Raw genomic sequence first — 17340 nt, 5'->3', positions numbered from 1 at the left:
CAGTGAGAACCAGAGCGGAATGAACTCAGAAGGTAAGGACATACAGACCGTCGATGAACAATAACTATCTCTGAGTGTGAACAGAAAATAACTTCAAATCCACAATTGAAAATCATGAATACGCATGTTTTTTCGTAGTATGTGATTTACACATTTTGCAGTAGTTTTTTACTGCCTATGAACTTAGAACACTTTTTAAATGATTTTGTCTGATCAATAGTGTTTCCTACTGAATTAGCCTATATTTGTAATTGCCTTCAACCACGCAGTGAAAATAATGCAATAGAAAGATTTTTATTTCATGGCGTGCAATTTTTGTCATGGTGCCGTAGATTCAGCGGATATATTTTATATGTGATAAATATATGTTTTATTAACAGCACGCAGTGGTTTGCTGTAATAAATCGTGTGGTTTGCTGCTGTACTTTGCACTGCAGGAGTCGTTAAACATAATTAAAGCATGATTTATGATATTGTGTGAAACCTTGCAAAATATTTAAGTTTGACATGCTTACAGTATTCTGTATTAGATTAAATAGCTACGTTATAAGATGCTGGTGTTTCTTGAAGCATGAAATGGTTCCCTAACCCCTATATAATAATATGGTTTTCGTCTCTCTCTCTCTCTCTCTCTCTCTCTCTCTCTCTCTCTCTCTCTCTCTGTCTCTCTCACACACATGTTCTGAACTGAACTGATTTAATCCAAGAAACTTTTGCTGAATAATGTTGACTTTTCTGCTGAGCTATCAGTCATTCATCTCAAAAGTGTCTTTCTAGTCTATAATCTCTAGTACTTCATTGTTAGTCTGAAGTCTTAAATTTAGGTGTAAATTTTATTTCTGAAGCAAATTTATGTGTTTTTTTTTCTATTGCAGAACCACAACCATGAATGCTGTAAATGCTGTGCTACTGTTCTTTCTGGTTTGGACTTCTGCTGCTGTCTGTCAACCTGATATAGGTAAGAGAATGAACATCCCCTTGAAAGATAATGGACTATAAGACAATGGAAAAAACTGATTTATAAATATACAACACAAGTGGCTCTTTAAAAAAGAGTTTGATTTAAATAAGATTTACTCTTTGAACACCTCACATAATAAGAAGGGAAATCTGTTAATACATGTTTTTCTCCAGCTCACATGCCACACCTATTTGTCACTATTCTGTCAAAATCACATTTTCAATCATGACTACAGGATCTTGAGTTTTCTCTACAAGATTAGTAAAAAAAATAAAAAGAAAACAATAGTGTATTTATTAAAGCAAGAACTCATAATAAATTATCAAATACATGGCTCAACAAAATCTAACCTATAAAACACATAATGCAGTTATTTTATTAATGAATCAGTTTTCTAAAGAGTCACCGTACAGTATATTTACTGTATGACTGACATGGACACAGACACAACAAGAATTTTATGAGTGTTAAATATAATATTAATCATAAAGGAGACTTTTATTATTCTTCAGTTGCTGTATTATATGATATGCATTTTTTTAGGTGACTGCAGTGCAAGCTGTGATGATGTGACTGGAACTGTGGGGAAGGAAGTAACTTTCACCTGCAACATCTCTAAGGAGTGCAGTGAATGCTGCATTATAATGTATAAGTTTCAGTACCCTGAGATCTTTAATTACTCAGCAATCTGTAAAGAAGAGTCTCCTGAGAACACCTGTGAACAAAGAAACAGCTTCACATACCGCTACACTCCAACTAAAGCAATGACAGGAAAATTCAGATTATTTGTGCAAGCAAAGTGTGGAATGAAAGGAAATGCAGAATTCACTGTAGTCATAACAGGTATAGTATATAATATTGTTTATATTTCAATAAATGTTTGCAATTTATTGCTATGTTTATAGCCTAATTATTGATTATGGTTTTTAAAAAAACACATCTCTCAAGATACTTCAATCAGAGTGATATTTAGAGATGTGTAGATTTGCCTGTGACATGAATTTGATCAGACTCTCAGCATCAGAAGTGTTTTGTGAATGTCTGCGTGGAGAATCTGACTGTCTGCAAGCTGATAGACTAAAGCTGAGTTAATGATTTAAACAATTTGCCATAAAACATTATACATTTATCTTCCAGAAACACCAAAAGCAGAGGAATCTAAGAATAATAAATCTAAGGATGCTGAATCTAAGGATACTGAATCTGAGGTTACTGTCATCAGTTCCGTTGTGGGGTGTTCCGTCATCATCATTCTCATCGTCATCTTAATAACAATCATTTACAAAAAGCAATATTTTGCATTCCAGAATAGGATGTTTCTGTGCATCAAACAAAATGATGACAGCAGTAATTGTCCAGAAAATGTGATATAATAGCATTTCATGTGGTGCTCATGTAAGAAAAAAGCTTTATTTGAAGTCCACTAAACTACATACTCTCCTGTCTGTCATATCTCAAACTACTGAATATATCTTGTTATTGGCTTAAAACTCTCTGTTTTATACAAGTTTCTGTGAAATAACTGTATATTATTGATCAGTTTGATCAGTCTATATATGTGTATATATGACTTTAATGAACTCAAGTCTTTGTGAACTTTAAGAGGAAACAGCGAAAACCAAACTGTGTTTGGTTTTGGTCTTTTTTTTTTTTTTTGTCTGACCTTCAAGGAATGTCTATAATACATTTCAGTTTTGTATTTGGTAATGTAGAAGTTTGTAGTGTTTGGAAATTACTAATATTGTGAACAGTGTGGTTTTGTACAGTGGTATATTTATAGAAAATAAATAAATAATAAAAACATTAAAATAATAAAGACCTGTGATACTCTCTAAAGATGAATATCTGGATCTTTTGTTTATGTGTGAGTTACACCAGTTCAACTAGTAAAGTGGGTGAAGAGTACAAAGAGCTGATCTGTATGTATGATTTTAGTCTGTACAAATGATTTTAGTGTAAGCCTGTACAGTTTAAATCAACCCTGAGATCAGCTTTCTGAAATAAGAGCAATTCATTATTTATGCATTTGGCTGATGCCTTTATTCAAAGCAACCTATACTACATTCAAGGTTTATATTTGTTGATCAGTTCATGCACTCCATGGAAACCAAACCCATAACCTGTTTCAACGCTGTTTTCTACTGTTTGAGATTGGAGTAACTGTCTGTAAAGTAATAACTCTTCCGAGAAAGATAACAAAATAATCCTACAGCTGATAAAAGCAAATGCCTGTCACATGTCATGCCTTCGGAGTAAAAAAAAATCCCACATTCTGTCACATAAAAAAAAAAAAAAACATGACAGATTAAATGGCCACCATTGAGTGTGTTGTATGGCAACAGATGTAAACATGGCAGATGAACCACAGACTCATTTCACAACAGAAATAATGACAACTTAATTTAATTTATTGTAAATGCTTATTTTGCATTAACTGATCACTGAGTTATAGTGTCTGCTGATTAATATTTATACTCCAAGATAGTATACATTGTGCAGATAGATCAAATATCCTGCTTCATTTCTCTGAACCTGAACATTTCTCTGCACAGCTTCTGTTTCCTCTTTCCAGGTATGTTGTGTAATTTCATCATCAACCATTCATGCAAGAACAAAAAACTAATGACAGACTAGTCACAGACAGATGTTGCATGTGGGCGGAAGAAACCATGATAATATACGTCAATGAAATGAATCATATTTATTAATATGGCAGCGGACATGAAATTAAACACAGATTTACTATTTGTATGTTTTATTTACCTAAGGACACACTGAATAATCTACAATATGTGTGGCAAATGCGTCTTCGTGGTTTGAGTCAATATACTCAAATATGGAATCTAAAATCTATTTGTTGCAGGAAAAATAATAGCACAACTTTCATTTTGTGAACTTACAGCAGAAACTGAGCTTTTGGGTAATAATTAATTTTTATTTTAATTACGAAATTCCAGTTTAATATGCAATGGATTATCAAAATTAAACAAAGAATATAATTTTTCAGCAAATTATTATTATTAACAATTTTTTAAGGATTGTTTTTTTGTTTGTTTATTATATTACTTTGCATTTTAATAAATAATGTTACATAAAGACTCAGTCAGTAATAAATGAAGAATCCATCAATAGCGAGTATACAAATGAAAGAAACAATGCTTTAAGTTCTTATTTATAATTAACAATACTATTCTGTCAACAAAAGATTTGAACAGAGTAATTTTCCAGTTGTTTATTAATTAACATTAACACAAATTGACACAGACAGCAGCAGGTATATTAAAAGGTGCTGTCCCTTTAAGACTAAAAGCACATATTCGATTTAGACTAGATTTAAGACTTATGTTTATTCAAAACGTTTTATTTTAACTCAGGTAAGACTGTGCTTATGAGGGTGTTCAACAAAAGTGGAGTTTTTCCTTTGATTCTGTGTGTATTTTGTCCATTCAAGCGCAATAATGCTCAAACGTGAAGTCATTTTGATAACAACACATTGTTTCTTTCACATCGTCTTGCGGTTTAAAACTCCTTAAATGCTTAAACTAGCAAGAATATCAGACATATGCGTGAGGCATATGCGTGAGGCATTTCAGGCAATTCGAAAAAGGAATATTCAGCAAAACAGCAATGGAAACGTTTTTTATGCATTTTAGCATTATGTTTTAGTTGCATTACATCAGTTAATGGAAACACTGCCCTTTCGCCATACTTTTTAATCTACATTTATAAAATATGCCTCCATGGGTCAGTAGCTGCATTTCCATTACCCCTTAATTGAAATTGCGAATTGAAAATACACCTAATGGAAATGCGTCAATTGTGCAAAAAACTCCCATATATTATATATATAGGCAATTCGTAAAAGGAATATTTCGCAAAACAGCAATGGAAATGTTTTTTTTTTTTCACATTTACACATTCATGTTTGATTAAATATAACCAAAAATCCGTTGCCATGACTTATCACGAGAGGACAAAATTACGCTTTAGTCGCATAACATCGGTTAATGGAAACTACGTCATTTCACAATACTTTTTAATCGACATTTATAAAATAGCGCCAAAGTTTTGCACTTATCTGTAATGGAAACGCGTCTACACCTTCAGGGGTCAAGTGGAGTCCATACCTCGATGGGTCAGTGCTGTTTTGGCAGCTGTAACGGTCTGGGTGTCTGTCCCTTTAAGGCTCGGGTTTCAGGGAATTTCCCTTGCACTGAACAAAACTGTGTATGCTGGAGGAATCATCCTTCCAATCGTTTTTTTGATGCATCTTCCTTTTTACATATAAACTCGTGGGAACGTGATATTATGTCGTGGCCACGAGATGTGATGATGAGGGAACGAGATCCATTTCTCGTGGCCACGACTTCTTATATTGAGGGAACGAGTTTAATGCATAAACAAACCTGCTTGACCATAGTAACCCAGGATTATCAGAGATAGGTTTATTATTAATATTTTCTTTTGAATTAAGAAATTATTATATTGATTGTTATAGAAATTAATACAATATTAAATTACTATATTAACAATAGGCGATGCTGTATGCGCTGTCTGTGCGCGATGGAGCATTCACAAGTTTATCATGAAAAAATATTACATAAAGCACATCAAATAAAATAGCTCTACAAGACACATTTTATGCATCCCACAGTATTGTCCATTAACTGATCCTCTTTTTTTTCCGTAATAATTGAATTATTCGTTTAGGGCATAAATACAATCATAAAGTCAAAACTTTATTGGCATAATTGTCGTTTACAATATTTGCAAAATATATGGCAAATAGCATATACAGAAAGTTAGGCTATTTAGGTTAAGCATTCACAATAAATAAATCAACTTAGATAGAGCTATCTATTTCTTTATTTCACTAATTCCATTCAAGAAGTTAAACTTGTATAATGTATACATTCATTCCACACAGACACTATATTTCAAGTGTTTATTTTTTCATTTTGATGATTATAGCTGACAACTAATAAAAACCCCAACTGATTATCTCAGAAAAGTAGAATATTGTGAAAAGGTTCAGTATTGAAGACACCTGGTGCCACACTCTAATCAGCTTATTAACTCAAAACACCTGCAAAGTCCTTTAAATGGTCTCTGAGGCCCTGTTTACACGAAGGGAAAATGAAGATATTTCCCTGCTTTTCAGATAAAATATGAATGAGCGCTAGTGTGGACGGAGAGCGTTTTAAAATGAAAACTCCATTTTCAAATGTATCCGGATTTATGTAAACGTAGCCTCAGTCTAGTTCTGTAGGCTACACGATCATGGGGAAGACTGCTGATTTGACAGTTGTCCAAAAGACGACCATTGACACCTTGCACAAGGAGGGCAAGACACAAAAGGTCATTGCAAAAGAGGCTGGCTGTCCAAGCACATTAATAGAGGCGAAGGGAAGGAAAAGATGTGGTAGAAAAAAAGTGTACAAGCAATAGGGATGACTGCACCCTGGAAAGAATTGTGAAACATAACCCATTCAAAAATGTGGGGGAGATTCACAAAGAGTGGACTGCAGCTGGAGTCAGTGTTTCAAGAGCCACTAAGCACAGACATTGTATGCAAGACATTGGTTTCAGCTGTCGCATTCCTTGTGTCAAGCCACTAACAGACAGCGTCAGAAGCGTCTCGCCTGGGCTAAAGACAAAAAGGACTGGACTGCTGCTGAGTGGTCCAAAGTTACACTGTAAAAAATGTGCTGTAGTTCTGCAGCTGGTTGCCAGTAACTTACTGTAGATTTTTAATTTATGTTATTTACTGGCAACAGTTTGTTCAAAGTTAAATGAACATTAAACATTAACAAGTCTTTGTCTTTACAGAATAAAACTATAAAATAACAACCTACTGCAAAGCATTCTGGGAACCAGAAACATTCATCAACCTTTTTCTGTTTTTTTCCTTCAGATTTTGGTTCCCAGAATGCTTTGCATGAGGCTGTTATTTTAGTTTTATTCTGTAAAGATAAAGACTTGTTAATGTTTAATGTTCAATTAACTTTGAACAAACTGTTGCCAGTAAATAGCATAAATTAAAATCTACAGTAAGTTACTGGCAACCAGCTGCCAGTAATACTGTAATTTCTACAGATTTTGTTTACAGTGTATGTTCTCTGATGAAACTAAATTTTGCATTTCTTTTGGAAATCAGGGTCCCAGAGTCTGGAGGACGAGAGAAGAGACACAGAATCCATGTTGCTTGGGGTCCAGTGTAAAGTTTCCACAGTCAGTGATGGTTTAGGGTGCCATGTCATCTGAGGTCTGAGGTCAAGCAGCTGTATACCAGGATTTTTTAGAGCACTTCATGCTTCCTGTCGCTGACCAACTTTATGGAGATGCAGATTTCATTTTCCAACAGGACTTGGCACCTGCTAAAGCTACCAGTACCTGGTTTAAGGACCATGGTATCCCTGTTCTTAATCGGCCAGCAAACTCACCTGACCTTAACACCACAGAAAATCTATGGGGTATTGTGAAGAGGAAGATGCGATATGCCAGACAACAACAATGCAGAAGAGCTGAAGGCCACTATCAGAGCAATGGGCTCTCAAAACACCTGATCAGTGCCACAGACTGATCGACTGCATGCCACGCCGCATTGCTGCAGTAATTCAGACAAAAGGAGCCCCAACTAAGTATCGAGTGCTGTGCATGCTCATACTTTTCATGTTCATACTTTTCAGTTGGCCAGGATTTCTAAAAATCCTTTCTTTGTATTGGTCTTAAGTAGGCTAATATTTTAATTTCCTGAGATACTGAATTGGGGTTTCCATTAGTTTTCAGTTATAATCATCAAAATTAAAAGAAATAAACACTTGAAAGATATCAATCTGTGTGAAGTTTCATTTCTTGAATGGAATTCGCGAAATAAGATATTCTAATTATATAACCAGCATCTGTATGTGATTTAGACTTAGCTGCCATCCTCATTCTGTCATGGTCTGCAGTTAGTAACAGCTCCAACTGCTGGTCAAAAATGTAATGATAAAAATAAAACGCTATGAGCTGTGTTGAAAGGATAAGTTTAGTATTCACAGGCTTGTGTGAGCAGAGACAGAGTGAGAGTGGAATAAACTCAGACGGCGAAGACAGACAGACCTCTGGTGAGCAATAACCCTCTAAATACAAAATAATCGCCTTTATTTTAACAAATGCGTAACGCGCTCCTGGAAAACGGTTAATAGGCTACGTGTATGTTGTTTACGCATTGTGCAGAAAAACTTTTTTTGCTTATTTGACTGACATATGTTGCAGTGTTTCCTGCAGAATGATTAGTTTTCGCGTTTAGCCAGTAAAAATAATGCAATAGATTTGTGTTTCAAGGCGTTTTAGATTCTGTAGATTCAGCGGATAATACTTCTGTGATTTATTGCGTGCTCTCAGTGTTTTGGCCTATTTTAAGAAATGATGCGGTTTTGTTGCTATAGTTTACCCACTTACCCTTACTTTCGCACATTCAAATGAAAACATGAGTTATTGTTGTGTGAAACCTCGCGAAATAATGCGACCCATATGGACCACATATTCTCAGGCTTGACGTCAAACGTAACCGCGTAAATGTGTTCTGTAGCCCAATACATCAAATATAGGCATCTAAAGAGTTTCTTGAAGCATGAAGAAATAGTTAATAAAAAAAATGGTTTAATCAACCTCATGTCATTTCAAACTAAACCACCATAGTCCATGGCTCGTACGTTATGTTAAATTGATGATAGAGGGTTTGTTTTTAGCTAAAATATTCCTAAAAGTACTGACTCAATCCACTTAAAACACTGAAAGTCTTCTTAAGGTTACTTCGCTTTCTTTGAAGTCTGTATCTGCATTAAGCCGGTTAGACACTGCAGGTGAATAGGGTAAAAAAAAAAATATATATATATATATTTTTTTTTAACATTTTTGGGAAATAAAATGTATACAAACTAAACAAATTATATATGATCAAATCCCTAGTGAGTAAAAAACCTTCAGGATACAGAAAGGAATAAAAATGTAAAGTTTGGTGTGTGTAAGTGCTACTGAAGTGGAGATTTATGGCTCAGTGTAGGAGAAAAAACTCATTTTGAGAAAACAGTCTTTAAAAATATGTATTGTAATTGAAATCTATTGACACAAACAGATAAAGTGCCAAAAAAGAAACACTTAACAGTGTCTTTTGAATGTTTTCTTACCACTAGTTTTTGTTTTGCTTTTGTTTTTGCCTTTAGTGTCTCCTCTTAAAATCTCTAGTACTTATGGTTAAGTTTCGTTTCTGAGCTGAATATTTGTCATTCTTTCTATTGCAGTATCAAAAGCATGAATGCTGTGCAACTGTTCATTGCGGTTTGGACTTTCTCTGCTGTCTGTCAAGCTGATGATGGTAAGAGAATAAACTTTCCCATAGAAAGTGTGTGTGAGAACGCAGAGGAAAGCATAAGATAACGAAAGAAAAAAACAAACAAACATTTGGTCAAATTTGATTAGATATACAAAGAATTAAACAACAAATGCACAATATTCTGTGGAAGTTAATCTGAATTCTTTCTTGTTTAAAAAAACAACTGTATTGCTGTTATTTTTTAGATTTCTGCAGTGTGACCTGTCAAAATGTGACTGGATTTGCGGGGAATGAAGCAACTTTTACCTGCAGGGTCTTATTGCAAAATGCTGAATGCTGCATTAAACTGTACAAGTTTCAATACCCTAAGCACTATACTGACTTAGAAGTCTGTAAAGGAGAACCTCTTGTCAACCCCTGTGATCACAGTAACAGCTTCACATGCCGCTACACTCCTACTACAGCAATGACAGAACAATTTAGATTCTTTGTGCAAACAAACTGTGGAATGAAAAGAACAGAATTCACTGTAGTTGTAACAGGTATAGTATATAATACTGATGTTTATAATTTAATAAACATTTACCTCTGTACATGTATTTTTAGTCTGCTAACAGCAGTTTAAATTCTGTTAACAGGGTCCATTAAACGTGAAATCGTCCCTGAAGCTCCTGGAACGAAAGGTATTCTATTATAGTTATTGCCTTTTGTGCTCTAGGTTACTTGGGAACACAGAAAACTATTTAGTCCCATCAGCAAAGTTATCATTCTAAATCACATGATCTTAGTGTTTAAGGGGAGACAATGCAGGCAAAAACGCTGTTTTTCATGCACCTGTCAAGTTTGAGATTTTGGACTTTTTCATAAAGTGTTTTTTCAGACTAGTGGAAAGAAAACACACAAGTTCGTTAATAGCACTTTATCTATTTGTGTTAATATATTTCAATTACAATATATTTTTAAAGGCTGTTTTCTGAAAATGAGTTTTTTCTTCTACTCTGAGCCATAAATATCCACTTCAGTAGCACTTACACACACCAAACTTTACATTTTTATTCCTGTCTATATCCTGAAGGTTTTTACAGAGGGATTTGTTCATATATAATTAGCTTGATTTTATACTTCATTTTACTCCCCTCCCCCAAATGGTAAAAAATACATTGTTTTCTGTCTGTGCAAAGTTTTTTCTAAATTATGGAGTGACAAAATGAGATGCTCAAAATTCCCTCTGTAAAAACATTTGACTCAAAATGTTGTACTAGAAATGTTATTCATTAAATAATGCCTCATTTGCATATTTAAGCCTAACATTTTAGAAAACTTAATGCAAAAAAATGTTAGCAATTATTAATGTAATCAATTAACTGGGTAAGGAAGGTGATACAGTGCCTTGCAAAAGTATTCATACCCCTTCGTTTTTTCATGTTTTGTTGCAGCATTACGTTAAACTGCTTTAAATTAGTTTTTCCCCACATCAGTTTACACTCCATACACCATAATAATGAAACACTGAAATAAGTACACTGCATAAGTATTCATACCCTTAACTCAGTACATAGTTGAAGAACCTTTATGGCATCAAGTCTTTTTGGGTCTGATGTGACAAGCTTTGCACATCTGCATTTGGCAATTATCTGCCATTCTTTGCCTCACCTTTTCACCTCTCAGGTCTGTCAGCTTGGATGGGGGCTGGCAGACATTTTCTAGAGTCCTAGTTGTTCCAATCGTCTTCCATTATGGATAATGGAGGCTACATGCTTCTGTCAACCTTCAATGCAGCAGATTTGTTTCTGAACTCTACCCTAGATCATTGCCTTAACGCAAGTCTGTCACTGAGCTCTACAGGCAGTTATCTTGATCTCACTTGACTTGGTTTTTCCTCTGATATGCATTTTCAGCTGTTAGACCGTTTCTGAGAGGTGTGTGCCTTTCTAAATCAGACTCATTCAAATGAATTTGCCACAGTTTAGCTCCACTAGTGTAGTAACATCTAGAAGCAATATGAATGTCCTGAGCTACATTTCGAGTGTCCCAGAAAAGGGTATGAATACTTATGCAACGGGATCTTTTCAGTTTATTCATTTCGAATAAATTTGAAAAGTTGTTACAAACCTGTTTTGTGCTTTGTCATTATGGTGTATGAGATGTAGATTGATGTGGGGGAAAAAAAGTAATTTAAAGCAGTTTAACAAAATGCTGCAACAAAACAAAATGTGAAAAAATGAAGGGGTATGAATAATTTCGCAAGGCACTGTAACTATTAGTTAATTTTTTTTTTATCCTATTCATTTGCAGTGTCTCACCTTAAGAAAGACTGATAATGGTTTCTAAATTGTGTCAAGAAATCACAAAGAGATTCTCTGATTGTCACATAAGCTAAAGTTGAGTTTATGGTTTAAACAATATCATAAAACATTTTTACTCACCTTTCCAGAAGAACCTTCCTGGGACATTGTAGAAACATCTGAACAGAAGAAAACAGAAAGTCGTGGATTTAAGATCGCCGTCATCGCTGCTGTTATTAGCTGTTTTATCATCATCATAATGCCAATTATTTACAAAATTAAACAAAAACGCACCAGACAGAACAGGATGTTTCTGGGTAGAAGACAAGATGAAGGCAACAGCAGTCATCCAGAAAATGTGCTATAATAACATTGACTCAGCACTATGGAAACTAATTTGTTTGACTTTTCGTTTGAACTTGAGCAAACTACTCTGTAAGACTTCAGTCTACTGAATAATATAGCTCTGTTTCTGTTTTAGATTGATTTCTGTGAAATATTGGTATGTTATAGATCTGTTTGATCAGTGTATTTATTGTTAATATTCTGCACATGCAATGTTCAAAAAGAGTGAACAGCAAGGTTTTGTACAGTGTGTTTAATGGTTTAAAAAGCAAGGAAATCTCTAAAGATGTTTTATCATCACATGATGACCAGGAAACTGGGGAAAAGTAGCTGCACAGAGCTCATCTGTGCCTTATTTAGTTGCAGAATGATATTCCCTAGATCTTGAGATAGAAGTCAAATGATCCCACACCTGAGAAAAACAGACAAGAATTCACGTTCTTGGATAATTCCAACCCAGTGTGCAGGAGTCATTTGAATCCACAACAAACAAGACTGATTATTTATGCAGCCATCATGTAACCAGTGGACATTTAAAGTCTTTCAAAATGAAAATAAACCAAATTGTATTCTTTTTAATTATTATGAACAATTTCTTTGTTGCTAATCAAACCATTCTTGATAAAATGTGTTTATTTGTGGTAACCAGTTCTCTGCTCAGGTGTCATGCATTTAATGCAACTGTTGCAATGCATTCTTCTACCAGCAGAGAGCATGTTATCTTGGTGGAGGATGGCTGCTTGTTTATTATTCTAAATGAAGATAAAACTAATATTGTTATAAATTAAAAGTAAAGGAAACAATACAGTGTTTTGTTTCTTTGGAATGTCTTTATTCTTTTACTTTGATTCTAGTCTTTTGTTTGTGGTTCACTTTTACGGGCTGAGCTTGTGCAGCCTTTTTTTTCTTCTACATGAAACTTTTCATGTGAAGTTAATGATTTTCTTTTAGGTAATAAAACAGCACTAATTAACTAATGCAGTTTAAATTTAGAAGAAGAAAGATTTAGGCTAATATTACAATCAATTAAAAAAAAATGTTCATTTGACAATTAGTGATGCTTCATGTTTCCACATTGTGTGCAGGTCACTTGTAGGTCATTTTCAGGGTGTTTCCTGCGTTCGCTGTGCTGGTGCCACAGATTTAAGTTCAGCCGTGATTATCATAATTGTTAGATCATGCCTCAACACCAGATAATTATGATCCAGCGCCGGATGCCAAATCCTGTCCTGAAATATCTGTTTTGTCTGTTAACAGAACAGCTAGTCAGTAAAATCGTCTAATACTCAAAACCTTCTAACAGCAAGTCTTGTCTGGTATCCAAAATACCTAAAACTCTATTAACAGTCTTCTATCAGCCAAGATGCTGACTGAGAAGCAGAAGCATGAGATAAAGTGGTTATGGTAAAAAAAGAAGCAGAGTTTATTGAATACTCTTTGTTGTGTTTGTTTCAAAACTCAGACTTTGTCTGAACAGCATGGAACAAACAAATAGTATTATACCAAAAATAAGTGTATAAATGAATGAATGAATATAAAAGAAAGTAAGTGAAACACAACACTGGCACGTGACGCAGCGAGTTTGAGCCCAGTGGAGGTAAACAAATGGAAAAAAGGTGGGTGAGAGACAGACTGATTGACGCTTTCACTGAATGATGAAACAATCACTCCAAAGCATTTTAAATGCATGGTTATTAGGGTGAGAGCAGCCTACAGCAACATGGGAAAAACACCTCGCTTGAGGCTCAACGGTGGGGACTTGTATTGTTTGTAATATCGCAAGTCATAACTCTGTTGCACTGTGGAGCTGCTGTCACTAAAACAAATTCCTAGTATGTGTAAACATACCTGGCAATAAAGCTCATTCTGATTCTGATTCTGATAATGGAAAATTTTATACAAACTGCAGTCATACTTTGACACAGTTTAACGCTCACTGTGCCTGCAAAGGAAGGAAGGAAAGGAAAGGACTTGTGGCCAAGTGCAGGTGCATCTCAATAAACTAAAATGTTGTGAAAAAATTATTTAAATTTAATATAAAATATATTTCAGTAATTCAAGTAGTTTAAGTCTTTTTTGTTTTTCTTTTTTTTTTAACTGTGATGATTTGGCTCACATTTAACAAAAAAAAAAAAAACATTCACTATATTAACAAATTCTTCATAATACCAATAAAAACATATTTTGTGAATTGTTGGCCATCCGGAAAGTATGTTCATTTACTGTTTATGTACTCAATACTTGGTAGGGACTGCTTTTGCTTTAATTAATGCCTCAATTCAGTGTGGCATGGAGGTGATCAGTCTGTGGCACTGCTGAGGTGGTATGGAAGCCCAGGTTTCTTTGACAGTGGCCTTCAACTCATCTGCCTTTCTTGGTCTCTTGTTTTCATTTTTACTCTTAACAATACCTCATAGAGAATTCAGGTCTGGTGAGTTTGCTGGCCAGTCAAGTGCACCAACACCATGGTCATTTAACCAACTTTTGGTGCTTTTGGCAGTGTGGGCAGGTGCTGCTGGAAAATGAAATCAGCATCTTTAAAAAGCTGGTCAGCAGAAGGAAGCATGAAGTGCTTTAAAACTTCTTGGTAAGCGGATACAGTGACTTTGGTTTTCAAATAACAGTGGACCAACCCAAGCAGATAACATTGCAGCCCAAATCATAACAGACTGTGGAAACTTAACACAACTTCAAGCAACTTGGGCTATGAGCTTCTCCACCCTTCATTCAGACTCTAGGACCTTGGTTTCCAAATGAAATACAAAACTTGCTCTCATCTGAAAAGATGACTTTGGACCACTGGGCAACAGTCCATTTCTTCTCCTTAGTCCAGCTAAGACACCTCTGATGTTGTCTGTGGTTCAGGAGTGGCTTAACAAGAGAAATACGACAACTGTAGCCAAATTTATTGACCCTTGTGTGGTGGCTCTTGATGCACTGACCCCAGCCTCAGTCCATTCCTTGTTAAGTTCACCCAAATTCTTGAATCGATTTTGCTTGACAAGCCTCTCAAGGCTGCGGTTCTCTCAGTTGCTTGTGCATCTTCTTCGTCCACACTTTTACCTTCCACTCAACTTTCTGTTAACATGCTTGGATACAGCACTCTGTGACTAGCAAACTTCTTTGGCAATGAATGTTTATGGCTTACCCTTTAACCTTTCGAAGGATGTCGATGATTGTCTTCTAGACAACTGTCAGATCAGCAGTCTCCCCCATGATTGTGTAGCCTAGTGAACCAAACTGAGAGACCATTTTGAAGGATTAAGAAACCTTTGTAGGCGTTTTGAGTTGATCAGCCCGATTGGCATGTCACCATATTTTAATTTGTTGACAGTGAATTGGTGGGATTTTGTTAAATGTGAGCCAAATCAGCACAATTTAAAGAACCAAAGACTCGGACCTGAGACTCGAACTAGCAACCTTCGGGTTACAAGTCTGAGTCCAGTGGAGGTAAACAAATGGAAAATAGGTGGGCGAGAGACAGACTGATTGACGCTTTCACTGAATGATGAAACAATGACTCCAAAGCATTTTAAATGCACGGTTATTAGGGTGAGAGCACCCTACAGCAACATGGGAAACACCTCGCTTGAGGCTCAACGGTGGGGACTTGTATTGTTTGTAATGCCGCAAGTCATAATGGAAAATTTTAAACAAACTGCAGTCCTACTTTGACACAGGTTATTTATTTAGGTCTTAGGCCATTGAGTGATTTATAAACAAGTAAAAGTACTTTAAAATCAATGCAGTGTAATGTAATCTGAGGACTGGTGTCATATGCTCATTTTCTGGTTCTTGTCAGAATCCTGGCAGCAGCATTCTGTATGAGCTGCAGCTGTTTAATGGTGTTTTTGGAAAGTCCAATGAGGAAACCATTACAATAATCCACCCTGCTGATGATAAAGGCATTTGTCCAAGTCTGGGAGTATTGGGAAATTCACCTTTAAAGTTGTCCAAATAAAGTGTCACGGGTCAGGGTGCCCTCCTGGCTCATCCTACTGTTTGTTTTGTATTGTCTTTTCGGCGGCTCATGATCTGTTCAATCAGTGCTTATTTGGCGCTGAGGCTGCGCAGATCACAAGCTGCTTCACCTCCACCTGAAGCTCATTAACTTGCCTTTATATTCTCTGCTGTCTAGTGCTTGTTGCGAGTTGATTGTTTTGTGTGCTCCGTGCTTTTGCTTTACACTCACCTCTGTGTTTACCCTACCGCAGGACCTGTATAGAAGGACTGCCGCTTTCTGCTTCTCTCTCCTTTTTATGGGAAATTTACAAAATTAATTCATGAAACGTGATCTTAACTTAATATCCTAATGTTTTTTGGCATAAAAGAAAAACAATTAATTTTGGCCCATGTTATTGTTACAAATATACCTGTTCTACTTAAGACAGGTTTTGTGGTTCAGGGTCACATATGAAAATGTGTCCAATCTTCATCAATGCCTCAGATACTCTTTAGCTCCCATAAAAAAGTCTTTTTCGATATTCAACACCATTCTCCAAAAACATTGTTCAAAGGTTTACCAGTGAAGCCGATATGTAGAGATGAATGTATTTCTTATCAATTTATGTAATTCTGCAGAAATTCTGTGGATATTTGATGTTAAATTAGAAACAGAAGAGGTTTAGAAATAGAATATTATTGGCTAAAGCATTTGTAAGTATGAATTGTAGATCAATATTCAATCAATCAATTAAAAATTGGGCTGTGAAATATGTATTATCATATTTTTTAATTGTAAGAATTATAGTGTCATCTAACATGTATTCTTTTATACAGTATATTGTAAGCAAATAAACATTTTCATTTTTATGTTTGATTTAAACATTTTTCAATGGTTGATGCTGATACATATTTACTGTAAAATTTACTTTTTTTTGCCTCAGATTACAACAGCCCACATTGATTTTTTTTAGTTCAGCCAAGCTTTTATACTTGGACAGCTACTGTGTCACATGATGCAGAGAGTTGGAGCCCACTGCGGTGAAGGAATGAAAAATGTTGGCAAGACACAGTGGAATTCTGTGCGTGCGTAACAAAACAAAGATTGCAAAACTATCTTAAACACTTGTTGACTGTGAAATTCACCCTAAAGCAATATGGAAACACCTCGCTCGAGGCTCAACGGTGGACGCTTGTATTGTTCGATATGATGGAAAAATTTTCCAAGCTGCATTGATATTTTGACACGTGCTTGCAACGTGATGCAATCTGTTAAAAACCTGTTTACCTTTGATGAGAGAGAAATTTGGCAATGACAGGTTCTCTCATGGGTGGATAAGTGTTTATCCAACGAATTCAGTTTACTTTCCATAGTGCATTTAACAATGCATGTTGTTCAAAAGCAGCTTCACTAAAAAATGTGCCATACAAAGAAGAAAATGTGTTCAGGTTAAAAGAGGATATAAAACCGCCTTTGGAACGGGGTC

General features: G+C 35.4%; 2 protein-coding genes across 2 annotated transcripts; both read left to right on the top strand.

Annotated features, from left to right (window-relative positions):
- Positions 1-855: 855 nt before the first annotated feature.
- Positions 856-2718, top strand: LOC141297958 (uncharacterized). The gene is made up of 3 exons (XM_073828443.1): positions 856-958; positions 1505-1804; positions 2099-2718. The coding sequence occupies exons 1-3, from the start codon at positions 886-888 to the stop codon at positions 2332-2334; spliced, it is 609 nt and encodes a 202-aa protein (XP_073684544.1). The 5' UTR covers positions 856-885; the 3' UTR covers positions 2335-2718.
- A 5233-nt stretch (positions 2719-7951) lies between these two features.
- On the top strand, positions 7952-12490 carry LOC141298381 (uncharacterized). Its single transcript, XM_073828897.1, has 5 exons — positions 7952-8070; positions 9250-9323; positions 9527-9823; positions 9920-9964; positions 11716-12490. Exons 2-5 carry the CDS (start codon positions 9260-9262, stop codon positions 11931-11933), a joined length of 624 nt encoding a protein of 207 aa, XP_073684998.1. The 5' UTR covers positions 7952-8070; positions 9250-9259; the 3' UTR covers positions 11934-12490.
- The last annotated feature ends 4850 nt before the right edge of the window (positions 12491-17340 follow it).

The sequence above is a fragment of the Garra rufa genome, chromosome 22 (genome assembly GCF_049309525.1).
Source record: "Garra rufa chromosome 22, GarRuf1.0, whole genome shotgun sequence".
Taxonomy (NCBI): domain Eukaryota; kingdom Metazoa; phylum Chordata; class Actinopteri; order Cypriniformes; family Cyprinidae; genus Garra; species Garra rufa.
This window is presented reverse-complemented; position numbering and strand designations above follow the sequence as displayed.

Bases quoted from the DNA above. Each gene is read 5' to 3' on its own strand.
- LOC141297958 (XM_073828443.1), top strand. From the start codon at position 886: ATGAATGCTGTAAATGCTGTGCTACTGTTCTTTCTGGTTTGGACTTCT. The intron at 959-1,504 runs GTAAGAGAATGA...GCATTTTTTTAG, and splicing joins TGTCTGTCAACCTGATATAG to GTGACTGCAGTGCAAGCTGT. The intron at 1,805-2,098 runs GTATAGTATATA...TTTATCTTCCAG, and splicing joins ATTCACTGTAGTCATAACAG to AAACACCAAAAGCAGAGGAA.
- LOC141298381 (XM_073828897.1), top strand. From the start codon at position 9,260: ATGAATGCTGTGCAACTGTTCATTGCGGTTTGGACTTTCTCTGCTGTC. The intron at 9,824-9,919 runs GTATAGTATATA...TTCTGTTAACAG, and splicing joins ATTCACTGTAGTTGTAACAG to GGTCCATTAAACGTGAAATC. The intron at 9,965-11,715 runs GTATTCTATTAT...TCACCTTTCCAG, and splicing joins TGAAGCTCCTGGAACGAAAG to AAGAACCTTCCTGGGACATT.